Raw genomic sequence first — 16,112 nt, forward strand, 5'->3', positions numbered from 1 at the left:
TCACTCAAAGGTAATATAAAGATCAATGCTCAACTACTTGACTTGGTAGAAGAAGATGAAAATACTCCTGCCCCCAGGAGCATTTTACTGTTGCTAGAGAAAACCAGAAAAGGAAAGGTAAATGAGCCCTCCCACAGCTGTGCTTCAGCCCACACAAATTAAAGCAATGGCATTGACAAGGCAGGCCGTGATGGCTGCAGCTGGGAGGACAAAACACCAATTCTAACTAAGGAGACTTGCTTTGGATGGATGGCAGTCCACAGCCAGGAAGTTTACAACAAGGCAGGGGATGGAGCCAGGGGTCTCAGAAAATCTTCAACTGAGACTGGTATGTACTGTCTCCAGGTTATTACAAGTTTCTGAACTGAACCATAACTCACATTTGGAATATTTAATCATTTAATTTATGCAGCATATTTTAATTCTGCTGTTGTGCCCACAAAAGCCTTACAACTATCAACAAACCAAGCCTTTTCTTAAATACCTGGGAAAACTAAAGGTTATTTCTGCACAAATACTCTCCATATCCAATGCAGGAACTACTTGGCATTATCAAAGAATGCTTATCTGCTGTAAAGGCTTCTAGTTTATAGAATAAAAAAAAATTTGAAAATTAACCTAACCTTTCAAATCTACTACTTTTTAACTAAATTTAGAAGAACATGAGTTTGTTTCTTCTTATCATCAGAGAGTACAGAAAATGTTTTTTTTCTGCTCAAGCAAGCTCAAACTTTCTCTCAAAGTGGACTGGCATAATGCCTCTGTGGGAAGCCATGAGTGTTAGAAGTTTTTACATCCCACTCAAGGTGGAGAAGCTAAAACATCACACAAAGCTTCTGTAAATGCCTCTTTCAGGCAATAATATTGATGCTGCCTTTCATTACACTAACTTTATGTCTATGTAAGTGCTATCACACCTTCGGTTGTGTTTCACATCCAAGAGCTGATTTTTATTTTCTTCACTCATGACATTTCAGACTGCACAAACCTCATGACTTTCAAAGTGACCCTTTTATGACAACAGCTCTACTGTCAATACAACTGCACACTGGCATTCAGGGTAAGAGCATGGACTGATTTAAACTTTAAATACCAAAGTATCTTTGATACACCTCAGGGCATAGCAATGATTTCCTCTGAGTTTTCTTTTGTTTCCTTTAAAATGTCAATTTAAAATTGTATTCAGTTGTATTCATTGTATTAAGCTGTGCTAGGAGAGACTTCACTCACATTCCATAAACCATGACAAATATTATAAAACTCTCCAAAAAAGAGACAAGCATAAGTGAAATATTTTTCTGGAATGGTCTGGTTTGTTGATATTTCTCAGCTGCATCTGAAAATGCAGTTGTTATACAAAATTTAACAATCAAAAAATGAAGATCTTGCTGCTATAAAATTACTGGGTTTTTTCAAATTCATCTGAGTTTGAATTTTACTGATTTCTCTTTCCAGTGATCAAACAAACCACTGATCTGATTTTGTCATCCTTACACATACTAAATAGAAACCTATTTTAAAAGTAGGAATTTAAGTAAAATCACACAGGCTTATGTTTGATCACACTAAATTCAGCCTTATCCATACTCCACTGAACTCAGCAGGACTCCTGTAGGGAAATGCTACTTGTCCACAGAAATACTTACAGTGTTAAAGACCAGAATAACTACTTCTAAGATGTTACGTGGCGTAAGGCAGTAAAGTCAGAATGCCTGAAGCCACTGTGTAAGACTCAGCCAGAGACTCCTGCTTTCTTCCCTCTAGTGCCCCTGATTTAAAAATAGCAGTTATTGACAGAAATTAAGTCATGGGCTGCATTTTTTTGCAGTGAGCAGCTAGAAAATCCCTCTGGCCACATGTGCATCTTTGCAGAAACTGGGGGCTATTAGACAGGTGGAAATAAGGTAAGACTTTATACAGAGGATCAAGCATCTCACTTAGAGATAAATGAAGAACACAAGACTTGAAGATAAAGGAATCCAGGATTGTATTAGATCATCTGGTTCAAATACAATCCTTAGTTGTTTCAGGCAGCATTTAATTTATAGAATATTTTGTTCCATTTCTCCATTTGCTGTTTCTATTGAGAAGCTGATACAGATCTTGGCTCCTGAAGTAGTTTGGAATTTTTTCCCAAATTGTATTCTAAATTTATTCATGGCTAGATAGCACCTAAGTTTAGTGTCTTTGTTGCTATTTTCTGCAGCAACACTTGCCTTCAGATTATTCTTCCTTCTCAGTGTTATTTTCCCTTTGGCCTGTGTTCTCAGCCTTTTCTGTTAGACACTATGAAATTATTCTGTATATTTCCATATAAAAATCTATTTTTTTCATCTTCATGGTAGCCCTTCTTTGCAGCCCTTCTGTTCTACTGCTAGATGAGCAGTTTTGTGCTTCAACATTCAGCTCTAAGTCATCTCAAAAATGATGACAAGACGCCTGACAACACAATGAGCATTTTTCACATTACAATTCAGAGACACAATGCGTGACAATATGATGTATTAGGTCTTTAAGAAAACGTGTAAAAGAATGTGCATACAGAGTGTTTATATAAAGCAATCTTTCAAATTACTTAGATAAAATATTATCAGCTATGTGGAAGTCTTTCACGTGGTACTTAGAGATATTATTGTTATATTCTTCCTTAGCTAACTGGCATTTTTCAGATATCCTTAAATCCTCATGCTGTTCTGAGTTTCAAAGCCCGTTTTTCTCTCTAAGTCATGCAGGCATATATGTCCCATTCTTAGAAAGGGGCAAAAGATTTCAACAAAATCACTAATCTCAAACTTGAAGTGCCACCAAAACAGCATGGATTTCCAGCACAAAGATGGCTTGAGTTATCATGAGCAGGCAATGGATATAAAATCAACTCAGATTTCTGGAACTTCCATGAGTATTACTTCTTGTTGTAATAAAAGGCAACTTTTCTTTCCAAAGGACTCCAAAGAACTCTTTGGAAGAAGGAACCTTACCACATGCCTTCCTGTGCCCACACTTGCCTGATCTCCCTCCCAGAGGCAGTGGTCAAAGGGTGGGCAACACATTTGTACTACACAAGCAGTTTTTACAGATCTTACTGCGCAACAGGGTCTGGGGTTATTTCTAATAATTTCCAGTGGTAAAATAAGCCCAGTGCTCCAGTGCACCATGTTTCCAGAGCCAGCAAATTTGCAGAGATTTGAAAGCAACAATACTTGCTCAATTTCTTAAAGAAGGTGGTAAAAGAAGATTGCTTCAAAGCTAGATATTTTATCAAAACAATCTACCTCCTCCCATCCTTCCATTTAAAGACAGGCATCACACCTAACCTCCCCCACCATGGTTTCCTGTCCTTTCTCTGCAGCAGTGCTTTCTCCGCTTATTAGAACTGGATAGAAAGGTGTTACATTTAAACAGAATGTGCTTCTAAGGAAGAAATACCAATAAATAGCTTCGTACAAAGATAATGCATGGAAATGGTTTATGCCAGGTTTCCAAGTCCTCCAGGTCTTGACTGTCTCTTTATTACACTTATTTTCATTAGGAAAATTATCTGGAACTTCATGCCAACGTTGCTGTAATCCCCAATTAATCAGTTAATCAGTTTTTTTCTCTATACGTTCTACTATCTGACACATGTTGACAGGTGGCAGAAAAGCCATTCTCTGGTTGGGAGGATGAAGATTTAATTGTTTTATGTAAATCAGAAAAACTTCGAAACCTGCAAGCCCCTCATCCCAAAATGCATGACAGACCCACTGACAAGTGGGGTCAACATCCCTGCAGGCAAATCAGGAAACTGAATGGAACACATTCTAGGTCAGTTTCCGGGTGTTTGTTTGTTTGTTTGTTTTTTAAACTATTTGGCTGGTGGGTAAAAGGGGATGATCTCCAGCAGGTTTTCTAAAACTACAATGCATATTTTTCAATTCTCCCTCTAAAATCAAAAGTCACTTGCTGGCACAGAAACTGTTGTGAAGGCACAATGGGTGAATGGGGAATTCAAAAAAATAGCTAAAAATAAGCAGAACCTTCTCTTTTTTTTTCTCTTTAAGTAATATTTTAGACTATCTTTCTTTAAAGAGATTGATTCTGCAGGGACAGTTGAACATGAGTATTCAGTCCATGAAGAGGCAGCCACACAGGTTTAACTGAGGAAGTGGGAATAAATCTTAGTTTTTCCTTTTTTCTTAAATATTAACTAAGGCAAAATTAAGGAAGGAAGACATTTCACATGTACCTAAGCCTGTCTATCACTATCCAAATTTCCAAGAATCTGCACATTATTTACCCATTCTGTAAAGGCATTGCAAATCAATGCGTTTGCTCATGATGCATAACTTGAACAGCACAAATGCTCTCTGGAGATTCTGAAAATGTTTAATTTTTTTCTCTGATTTGTTTTCTCAGCTGATTTTTGGCTTTTTGCTTTTTTGTCTCCTTAGGAGTCAGAAAAAATCCCCTCAGTTTTTTCTATCCACTCTTTGCTGGATGACAATTCTTCATTTTAAATGCATCATATATTTATTCCAGGTCCAGCAAATATCTTAACTGGCCTATAATTAACCAAATAGGCACAATGAAGCACCTGTCTGGACCAGCAGTCTATAGAATCTGGCTCCCTAATTTATAGAACAATAAGCAATTTTTGAAGGGTAATTTTCTTTCAGATCACAGATTGACTAAACCTTTACTTTTTAGAAAGTGAAAGCTTTCTGCTGTTTGTCTTTTGACAAAAATGATGAGGTACCGAACAGCACACATGCCTGAACATACCTGTTGTTAGCATTACTGTTTCAGTCCTCAAAAATATCTGCACGCTGAAAAGCTGTGTTTGGAAAAATGTAACAAAAAACCTCCCTCCTCAGTTTACAGTAACAGCTCACCCTTGCTGTAAAGGAGCAGATGGGACTCATGCATATGCTATCAGAAAATGGTTTACATGCCATCTAAGCTATCAAGAAGGTAATAGGTGTTCTAACAAGAGAGAAAATGTGGTTTTAAAGGCAATTTTATGCTCTAGAAAGTTAAAGCAGTTATTTTTATAAGCTCAGATCCTCATGCTATTTGTTATCTTCAGATGGGATGACTTTTCCAAGTACCAATATCTCAATGAACATAAACTAAATTCATCCTAGCTTAAGGCTTGTACCTATGGAATCATTACAAACCATGTGTTTGTAGTGTAACTACAGGAGGAATTAAGATACTGAGGATTGACAGTAGTCCCTGTTAAGCAACACAAATGAACGGCAATACTTCTATAAAAGGCTAAAAGTATAAAAAATATGCAGCTTTACAATAAAGAATATATTTTAATTTTCTCGGGGAAAACCTCTTTTCCTACCAGAAAGGTGGGAAAGTTTTTCCTGAACTTGTCTTGTCTCATTAAACCATCAGAGTGCTACAAAAGAACACTAAAGTGTGAAATTTTCCTGCTAAAGGGGTGTCATAAAATATAGCTGAGAAGGTGGCAATAAGAAATACCTCTTCATTCCAGAAAAATCTGCATTGATAAGGTAAAAGTTTACAAGATCACAAAAAAGTTGAAAAGGAGGAAGAGGATCAATTGCTTTGTTTCTGTGAGACTTAGAGGGTATCGCACAAAGAATGACAAAGGATGTGTGCGTGAAAGATGGTAGACATAGTTTTCTTTGCCAAAGAATGCTAAAATTTTGTTGTTTCAGACAGAGAATTAGCAAATCCATGGAAGACTAAGAAAGAGTGAGAAGCTATGCCTCAGAAAGACCCTAAGCTGAAAAGAATGTACACTGGTTCTCAAAAAATGTCTCACCTACTTGCCCTGTTTGTATTTTCTCTGGACACTTCCCTACAGCCACTGTAATGGAGAAAAACAGAAGTAAAAACTATCCAGTTTTGATCTTTGTGTAATAATTAAGGACTCAATATCCTTGGTAGCCTGCTTGACTGCCTAGAAGCAAAAAGCTTTTCCTTACAGTCTCTCTGCGTCTTTCTTGTTTTAACACCTGCATTCTGTCTCTCAAGCACCTCGCCGTGCAGTAACAGGAGACTGGCTCTGCCATTGCAACACCCTGCTCATAGGTAGTGGCACTACTCTTAGGTCCCCAAAGCTGTCTCCTCTCAGGCTGAAATAGTCCAGTTCACCCAGTCCCTTCTCACAGGTCTCCTGACACTGACATGGTGACTCTCCAGTGGACTTGTCACAGGCTATTGATGTCTTTCCTGTACAAGGAAGGGCAAACAAAACCTGACAGGGTAATTGCACTCAACTATTGAGTTGTGCCTTGTGATACAAAAAGCAGTGGGTGCAAAGTTGATGTCGCACTTCTTGTTCAGAACACAAAGCATGTGTTCTCTTCTCATTTAATCATATTAAAGCATTACTAATAATGGAAGTTGCCCAGCTAAAAGGTAGGAAAGTAGTTCAAATCTCTTAAGCCCCTCAAAATGGAATAGAGAAGTTTCACTGAAGATAAATCTGCCTCCATTAAAGACAACTAAAATATTGCTATTGATTTGCAGAGATATCAGAATATGATTCTTCACAGCTTCTTCTCAACAGCTGAAGAGTCAATTACCAAGATTTTCATTAAAAGCAATTCAGTACTATGTACTACCGAGATATTCCCACTATTCTCACATATGACAAATGTTTGAACACACAGAGGAAAGGTGGAGAGGCCAACTAGGTAGCTACTGGTACATTATGAATGTTCTTTGTCTTTAACAGCACTGAGCACAGTGAAAAACACAACAGAAGCTTTGATTTTAATGAACTTCTGTAAAAAGCAAGCTAGAAATATAAAAAAAAGCTTTTTGTCCACAATGTATCTGCAGATACTTTGCTCAAAATAGATTGCAAAGTACAACACAAATTCTGAATAACATCAATAAAGAGAAAGAAGCTAAATGAAGAACAGCAGAATCCATTTTGAAGAATGGTGAGGTGAAGGAGAAAAGCAGAGGGTTAATCTTCACATGTTGAAAACATGACATGTAAGAACATATTGATTTACAAGTTCTAAAAATAGATGGAACATATCTATAACAGGGAAAAAACTTCAGTTTGTTTCAACTGAGATTTTAAAAGATGTTGCAAGTATCTGCACTTAAACTCTCTGAGTTTAACACCAGAAGGAAATTTTTAAAGAAGTTTCAAGTCAACATTTGACATTCCTAAGGTATTTAAAATTCAAGAACAGTTCTATTCCACAGAATTCTTTAACATCCCTCCGGTCCCCCATCTCACTCTAACAAACATATGTCAGCAGTACAGTGAACTTAGCGGAACCTGAAATTTGTCCTTACAGAAGGACAAAGAGATTGCTATTTTTTTTTCAGTATTTTCACTGTATGTTGCACAGAAATTAGTGACAATCTCTTTTCCCAGAAATAAGGGGAAAAGAAGTATCTTGGTCTTCTCCCCATTTTTCTCTAAAGCAGCATATTTTTTCCTCAGCTTTTCAAAAGAGGATCCACAGAATTACAGCAGTATTTCATTAGAGTCACATCAAACATCAGCAAGTCTTTATTTCCCCAAATAAACCACGATCAATCAATTAGACCACTTCAGTGGTGGAGATGTATAAACAGCTGATTAATGTTTAATGTGAAACTCCTTACAAAGAAAAAAGAGGCAATAAATGGTGCTTAAAAAAACCTCCAAAAACTCAAGGGAACAAGTCTTACTTTCTGGTTTACAGCCAAAGTGAAGTTTTGTACAAGTGATTTGCTAACATAGTGCCAGTGCAAAAACACCTGTCCTTTGATACACAAAGAAACATGAAAAAATATATATAGACATACCTGGTCCAATGCAGAACGATGCAATGATTGCAAGGATGCAAAATATACTGAGGTAAGGAAGCCAGTGCACACTGTTCTGGGTAGACAAAAGACATTAATTTTAAGCATATTGTATGTATTACAAATATTTTTAAAAACTCAAAGACAATAGATAGTGTTTTCCATGATTCTTAATCTATTTCAAAATTTAGTCTGAGGTTACTTTAGAAAATCACTGTATTTCTGTAGGACCTTATTAGATTGTATTTAAAGGCCTTGGTGTCTGTGAAATCTTTGTAGAGAAACACTAGACAAGCTCGTGTACCACAGAGTCCGAACTCTAAAAATTCACAGCTTCTTGTGCTAAAGGTCAAGCCAGCCTGGAACGCATTCAGCACCTCCATCCTCCTCAGGTATTTCAATCATGTTTAAAAAGAGCATCTAGGATGGCCCACAGAGCTTCAGAGTTCACCAGTCAAAGGCTTGGTTGAAGACAGGACAGGCTGACATTTGGTAGGAGGACCAGGCACCTGAACCTTGGCAAAGCATGGGATTTTCAGCCATAATCTGATTTTGCAGACAAGGAAGGCCATGTGTGCTATCTTTCTTCTACTTCTAAGTAGATTTTTCTCTACTGATACCTCTAAATATCAGGAACTTGAAATTCAAAGAGCAATTCCTGTGGAGTTTGCAGGACACTGTTTCTTGATCACGTATGTGAATGCTTGATTCTAATACTAATAGATGAGAAAAAAAATTGGATACTCATTTCTTTCTCTCTCCAACAGGTGGGGTTTCCCCTCAGCAAAGTGTGAATGATATTTTTATTAGAATTTTACTATTTTTGAAAATTTTCTAAGATGTATGTAAGTGTACTATAACCACCTTGAGTGGCACTGTAAAAATACTCTTGCTGAAGAAAGAAATTATTTTTTTCAGTGTTAAGGAAAAGCCCCCATTTTCTGATGCTCTTTCTCTTCTAGGCTGGGTTATTCCCTTAATTATGTGGAAACTGTGGTCTCCGGGGCATTAAGATTAACCAAAAGGGTTGTAAATATTTCAAAATTATACAATCTGGGGTTCTTGTCTGGAAGCAAATCCAAGGTCTCTGGGAAAGAGAAGGTGCAAATAGATATAAATTCCTCTGAGACTAAGCCTATTTGTACCCTGGTCCTTTGTTCAAAGCAAATCTCTAATACTTAACACATTGAGACCCTTTTGAAAGGAGGTAAAACTGAAAGGCATGCAGACTTCAGGGACTTAAAACAACTGAAGGTCCTCACACACCCAGCTTGGCTTTAAAAGATCTGGAAGGGAATTTTTCACTGGGCATACTAAATATGCAATAACACCTCTCTTCTGGAGGAGAGCTGTCTTACAGCTGTCCTGGCAGGTGTGTGAAGTAAACCTTTATTGTGCTGTACATAGAGGTAAATCAAATAAAACTGCAATGGTGTAGCACAGACCTGCCAGTCAGCCTGACTTACTGACTCTCTTCAAGCAAGAAACGAGATTTGAAAGTCAGATTAATGGCACCACACATGAATGAAAACCAACAGGAAAACACCTTGATGAAACACCACCCAAATCCATGCCATTGCAAATGTCAGTTTTACTTCTTAAAATTCCTTAGGAACACAAACAAACTGTATCTTACATAGATGGAATCTAAAAAGTAAAATTATGCAAACATGGAAATATTTCACTACTGGGGAAAAAGAAAAATCCAAACCTAAAACAGTGATGACATATAAAATATGAAAGAAATCTCAGAGTGTATTACAAAGATAAACCCACAGAATATGGGTAAACTATTTACTCATGGGTAAAATTGTCTTCATAATAGTTCATGATATGCATAAATCTTTGATTTTAGGAGTCTGAATGTGAGAATGTGAGAAAGTCTCTGTAGTTTTTTAATGCAAAAGCTTTGAAGCAAACAGATTCATAAATTAGTATGCGACCTTTCAATCCTTAGGCCAAACTGATTAAAAGGATTGGCTTACGTAGCAATGTTGAGACAAACCAGTATCTAGCAGGTTTAAGATTGGTAAAAGAGAGAGTAAAAATATATAGTGACCCTAGTGTTACCTGTAAAGTCAGGGAGACGGTGAGTACTGAGAAGAAGACAATCATCAGCCCAAAGCCTCCAATGAGAAGAGGTCTGCGTCCAAGCCGCTCAATAACTAAGCCCTGGAAAACAAAAAGTGGCATTTAACTTTCTTGATAAAGCACTGAAGAACTTGGACCATGAAATATGTTCTCCTAGTAAATAAGAACATCAAAACTAAAACCATGAAGTTTGATTTTACGCTATTGATAAACTATGACATGTTCATAATTGAGCTCACATTTATGTTTACAAAATTCAACCTCCTTGAAAAAACAAGTCAGCATGGTATCCTTATCTGAGACCACCAAAAAAATTGTACATTGATTTAATGGCTTAAAAATATGCATTAATTTCTATGACAATGTTCTTACAATTTGTTTTTTCAAATTTCAGTATGTTGAAGAGAATTATAGTCTCTTGCTTGTGCATTTTGACTATTTCCTAATTTCAACATCTCTCTGAATTTAAGCTTAAAACATTTAAAAATTGAGATTTAAATCTTTTTAGCATAGATTATATCTCAATTAAACTAAATTTTATTTTAAATTTCTTTTTTTTTCAAACATAGAATAAGCATTTAGGCGTGATTTTGGATAGTTAGTGTAATTAGAATATCCAAACAAAATAAATCCATGCAGCAGAAAACGTTGCTCAGACAGGTGAGTTTAATGCTGATACTTGTGCAGTTACACCCATTTTGAATTTATATTTAACACCTGAATATAAATCACAAAATTGGAATACTTATCTGCTAGAGAAAAACACAATGAAGAATTTCTTAAAAAGCTGTAACATGAAACCCTTTGCTAGTCTGACTCATTAAAATAGGCTGATACGTATTTTGTCATAACAGCTAATGTACTTTTCATGTTGATAACTACTAAAATTACTATTTACAGTTGGCTTTCTTATGAGAAAAATAAAATAATTTTATGAAGATTTAAATGTACCACTTCAAATAAGTTAAAGTAGGAATCACAAAACGGTTTGCCATATCATTATTTACTGAAGACTGAAAGCCATCTTCTACAAGTCCTTTGAGGAAAAGATAAATTGGGCAACTAAAATGAAAACTGGAATAATACCCTTAATTCTGGGAAACAACACACACCACTCCACTGTGAGCATCTAGAAGAAATGTGTTAAAGAAAAGTACAGAGACACCCAGGGACGAAATGCCTTGAGAGGCAAGTGCTTCTTCCTCTGTGTGGGGTTCACCAGTACATTTTAGGACAGGCTTGTCTGTCCTAAACACGTTGATGTTGCACCCTGAGCTGAACTTCCCCACCAGATATGCACTGTGATGCTGCAGATCACTGAAAGCAGCTCTGTGGCAAGATTTTGCATTCTTTATTTCTTTAAATGGTGAAATATACAAATTTGGACAATTTCCACAGCTTCCATAGTAGAATTATGGAATTTTAAAAAGACCTGCACTCATGTTAGTAAGATTTTATGAGGTTCAAATGTTTCAAAACTGCAACTGCTTCACTGTCAAAACCTCTACAAGATGGCAGGTATTTTCCATTATGATTAATGAATTCATCCTGCAAACACGTGACCACACATACACTGAACCAAGAGACAACTTTTATGGCTTTGAGGGCTGAAAATTTATTTGATAGGTCTGTCTAAGACCCCTCTTTTGCAACTTCTGCAAGAGACTTCTGCAACAGATGTTTCATATGTAATTTGGCATGAATTACATGTTCAGCAACAAATGCTGCACATCTAATTTGACATACTGTGCTATTTCTCTTATTTTTTTCAATGCTGGATTAATGGTCATGATCAAACAATCTTGTTGTTACACAGCTGAGGGGTTTTACATTAAAACGGGGTAAGGGATGATGTTTCTCTTAGAAGGAAAAAGTTCATAGATGCCTCTCATACAAAACATGGGAAAAATGTGGTATATAGTTTTCACTTGCAAAACAAATTCCAGGCAGGAAGGACAGTTTGGATTAGGTCTTCCATAATAGCAAGTTTCCCTGGTGAAAACAATGCTGGTTTTTGCAGTTATAAACAGACAATAACTTAATTTTTTAGTTATGATTATACAAATCCAAAGCTTGTTAAATTGCAAAACCCACTAAGATGCTTATGACTCATAAGAAGTGGAAGATGATTCACCAGTTTCCAAGTATTTATAGATCTGAACGCTCCACTGCTATGCACTGGTAACTGTTACCTATTGAAGATCTACAGCAAGTCAAAATATAGTGTACAGTAGAATAACTGAAATAACAAGAAATCCAGTATATGCTCAAGTATATACAAAAGAAGAATATTACAGCTGTTTCCTGTGATAACACCTGAGTTATGTGCCAAGCTGTGCAGGCTGATACTTGTTTATGTGTGATCATAAACATGTGTTTGTAGAAACCTATACCCAGTCATGATGATTAACACAGCTGAAATTACTGAAAATGTGTAAAGAATATTGCAACCAAAATTCTCTTGACACAAACATTTGGTGATAAAAAGACAACTGATATACAAACTACATCAACGGTTCACACAGCTTGCTTTTGTCTGTCAGGAAACACTTGTGAATAAAGTTAAAGAAGCAAATGTCAACCTTTTCACTTGAGTCAGCTGCAGATACCAGGGCTGACATAATGAAAGCAGAGTGCATTAAAATAGATCAGACAAGCTTCTCTGGATAAAATAAATGTGCGAGTCCTACAGTCCAAACAGGAGGTCACTGAATACTATTCCCTACTTCTATCCTGGCCCTAAATTATACTAAGCAAACCCTATCAGGTTTTCTTGATGTCTCAGCTCTGTGAAGAAGTTAGCTCTACAAGTTAATGTCAAGGATAGCCACACCTTTTTTCTCATGTATTTTGGATAAAGGCCTGAGTAAGACTATGACTAGATTCAGACTTAACATAGCAAGCTAACACTGTGTTATTTCCATTTTAAATATCAGGAATAACATGGATAACCTCATTTATATCACTTTATCACACAATGTGTAGTATCTTGTACCCAGGAAAAGGAGAGGAACAGCAGACTGAGAATTCTAAACTGGGGTTTTTGATTCATATTTTGATGTAAATCCATTAGTCTACTGTATGAATTATTCATTTTAAAATAAAAAAGGAGTTATTGTATTTAAGTATCTAAACCGAAATTTAGAGGTCTAGCATCAACTTTGGCCACGTAAGCACAAGTCTTAAAAAAATCTCTGCCTACAAGGCTCTCACATCAATTTGCCTGTATCTGTATTAAAGCCATGACTGGATAAGATCTTACACATCTTCTGCAGGTACCTGTCTAAAGATTACTCTCAGTAAAGCATGGAATTAATTGCCAAATTTCTAAGCTCAGTCTGAAGTATTTTGCAGTGAGGCATCCTTAATCAGCTTCACTTGGCAGTGAAATTTTCTATTCACTAATGATGCTCTCCATACTCGATGTCTGCCAGAGCAGCATGGCCAAGATGCAGCCCATGCAAGGACTCATCTCAGCCAGCCCCATTTGCCTCAGCAGTGCTTGGCAACAGCCCCTAGGGTGGCACAAAACCACCCATTTCCTTATTCCTATTCTGTCCCTCCAATAAACTGTAAATATTTCTGAAGCAAAGCTCCTTCTGTTGATGATTTAGTTGTTAAAAGCATTAAGCTGTCATGTTTATGCTATAAAAGCCAGACTAGATCTCAGCCTTGATCTGTGACAGCTTATTGTGGCTGATGTTTTATTTTCAAATGATGGTATTTGATTGCCCCTATGCAGATCATCCTGAATAGATTGATAGAAGAATTACTCAAACCCAATGCTTTTAATCTTCAACAGCAGGAGATACATCTTTAAAACTTTCAATTTCTGAATATATCCTACACAAGAATTTGTGCTACATAAATGCAGCTTTAACTATGTGCACCTTGGGTCTTAGGAGGGGTGTTGTAAGGCAAACCTTCATGATGAGACTTACTCTCCTGGAAGGCACTACATGGTTACTTCAACACATGCAGTCCTTGTCTATACAAAAGCCCATGTGTATTAAAACAATTAAAAGGAATAATGTCTTTACCTAAAAGCAATCCTGTGGATCAGTTGTGGATTAAGACAGTGTGCATTAACACAGTCTCACTCTGAGTCCACCCTGCAGTGAAAATATGCCCAGATGCCTCCGGCCATTGACACACGCCATGATCTGAGATGCTGCTTGCCCAGTCTCTTTTCTACAGCTGGCTCTATCTGGGCTATTACAGACCAAAATATTACCTTCAAATTCTGGTAATCCTTGAGCAACTGCTTATCAGGGTGAGGGGAGAAAGAGGGGGAAATGCCATGTTTGCCCCATTCTTGCTGTCTCTACTTATGTCCTACTGGGAATTATGGGTGGGTGAAGGCTGAGTCTGACTCAGTGTGAGCAATGTCACATGGGACTGCATTAAAAGTCTACTAAAAGTCAGATTCTAACATAACTTCCTAGGAACCCTTGAGATTCTACTATTTTTCACCCCATTGTTTTCACTAGCTAAGACTGGCTGTTACTGGAATATAATTCTTTCTCTTCTTACCACACTGGACCCAGAGTTTTAGTGGAGATATCTTTCATCATCCTTTGGAAACCCTGGAGGAAATGTGTTGGAGATGAGATCACCTATGGAAGCATCTGGAATACCCTTGATTTAAGATTTGCCATGCCCTGAGCAGGGAATCTCTCCTTCTGTGTTGAGATCTATTGACAGTAAAACAAATGCAGAACAAGTCTAAGAGCCCTTTCTCCTGGCATCCTGAAGCTGACTAAATTAATCTCACTAAATAATGCTGGCTTGCCTGACTTCTGTGTGATAATGAAAAGAATTTCCTACATTCTTTTATGGCCTAGTACTGCAATGTGTTTTAACTCATTCCAGGCTTCACACAGCTTGTCTCTGTCACAGGCTTTTAGTAACACCTTCATGCATCACCCTATGGGAAATACTTAGGGCACAGTCTTCTCAGTATAGTCACATCTAGTCTTCCTGTGAACATTATAAGAAACCCAAATGTGGTGCCACAGATGGCAAAATTGGATGTGGGATGCTTAATTTGAATAACATTCCCTTTTATTCTATGCTGGCTTCATGGAGGAGGGAAGGAATCCTTTCAGACATTTACTTCTGTCTCCCTTTCCATTCACCCTACTCTTGTGCTAAAGAAAGGCACTGGAAAATTGTTCTCTTTGCCCACTAAGAGTAAGACAACAACTAAAATTAACTTGAATCATTAAAAATTAGAAAATAGTAACAGTAATTAATCTTACTGAAGAATAGCTAAACTTGTGGTAGGCACTTACTTCAGAAGTTGTAGAACAGACTCCTAATAAACACTGAGAATTATTTAAATGTATTCCATCCTGCTTCAAAGAATTGCATCAGATTAGGTAACTTACTGCTGTAACATGTTGATGAGTAGTAAATCTATTCAATATTTCATTCCAGAGGATACAAAACTTCAGAAGCAAACTGAAATTAATGGACACCCTCACAAACTAATTAATGGACACCCTCACCCTCACTAGACAACAAGTAATTGTCTAGCCAGTCTTCTAAATCAAATCTGTGTTCAGTACAGTGGGTGGAATTCTCTATCATTAACCAAAAAATGTACAGAAAGTTTATATTGTCTCCCTAGAGAGAAGCCAGGGCATCAGGTACACAATGCTAGAACACACATATTTCATGAAGTAAATTAGGAAACATTTGTGTAAACGGGAGTTGCAGCCAAATTATGTGAATGAAAGGAAAATGATGATGCACAAGAGTCATCTTTCAATGTCTTGTTTATATGGCTTTTGCTGGAGAGCAAGAGGGATGGAGCTGTAGGCAAAGCATGCTACAAGAGGGCATATCAAGATCTGAGGCAACACAGTCTGAGGCTATAAAAAGGATGGGATATTAATTGCCTTTCCTCATGGACCACATCAATATTATTACTATTGTGCTGCTGCTCCCAAGAGACGCATTAAAGCAAGGCTTTCAAAATTTTTCAGTTTCAGTATTTTATCTCCTAAATATTACTTTGTTTCTCTGTGAAATACATCTATTTCACTGTTTGCCTTTGGCATTCATATGGGTCTCATCAATGGAGGTCATCAGTACCCAAGTACTCTTACTGAGGCTCAATCTCATGATCACCTAATTTATGCATAATGATCACAGATGGTACATGATTTCTAGGGGACCTCTCCAATTGCTATTTCATTTATGAGGAAAGAAACTATACCTCTATAACTGATTACCTCTACTGA

The 16,112-nt window shown here is 37.0% G+C and overlaps 1 protein-coding gene across 2 annotated transcripts in view; it reads right to left on the reverse strand.

Annotated features, from left to right (window-relative positions):
* SLC2A9 (solute carrier family 2 member 9) overlaps window positions 1-16,112 on the reverse strand; it is an 85,046-nt gene that overhangs the window by 22,737 nt on the left and 46,197 nt on the right. For both annotated transcript variants that reach the window (XM_032109689.1, XM_032109688.1), the window contains exons 9-10: window positions 9,844-9,945; window positions 7,774-7,849 (exon numbers count right to left, since the gene is read on the reverse strand). In XM_032109689.1, the coding sequence (XP_031965580.1) occupies window positions 7,774-7,849; window positions 9,844-9,945 (178 nt within the window). The remainder of the gene's footprint in view (window positions 1-7,773; window positions 7,850-9,843; window positions 9,946-16,112) is intronic.

Source organism: Corvus moneduloides, chromosome 5 (genome assembly GCF_009650955.1).
Source record: "Corvus moneduloides isolate bCorMon1 chromosome 5, bCorMon1.pri, whole genome shotgun sequence".
NCBI classification, from domain to species: domain Eukaryota; kingdom Metazoa; phylum Chordata; class Aves; order Passeriformes; family Corvidae; genus Corvus; species Corvus moneduloides.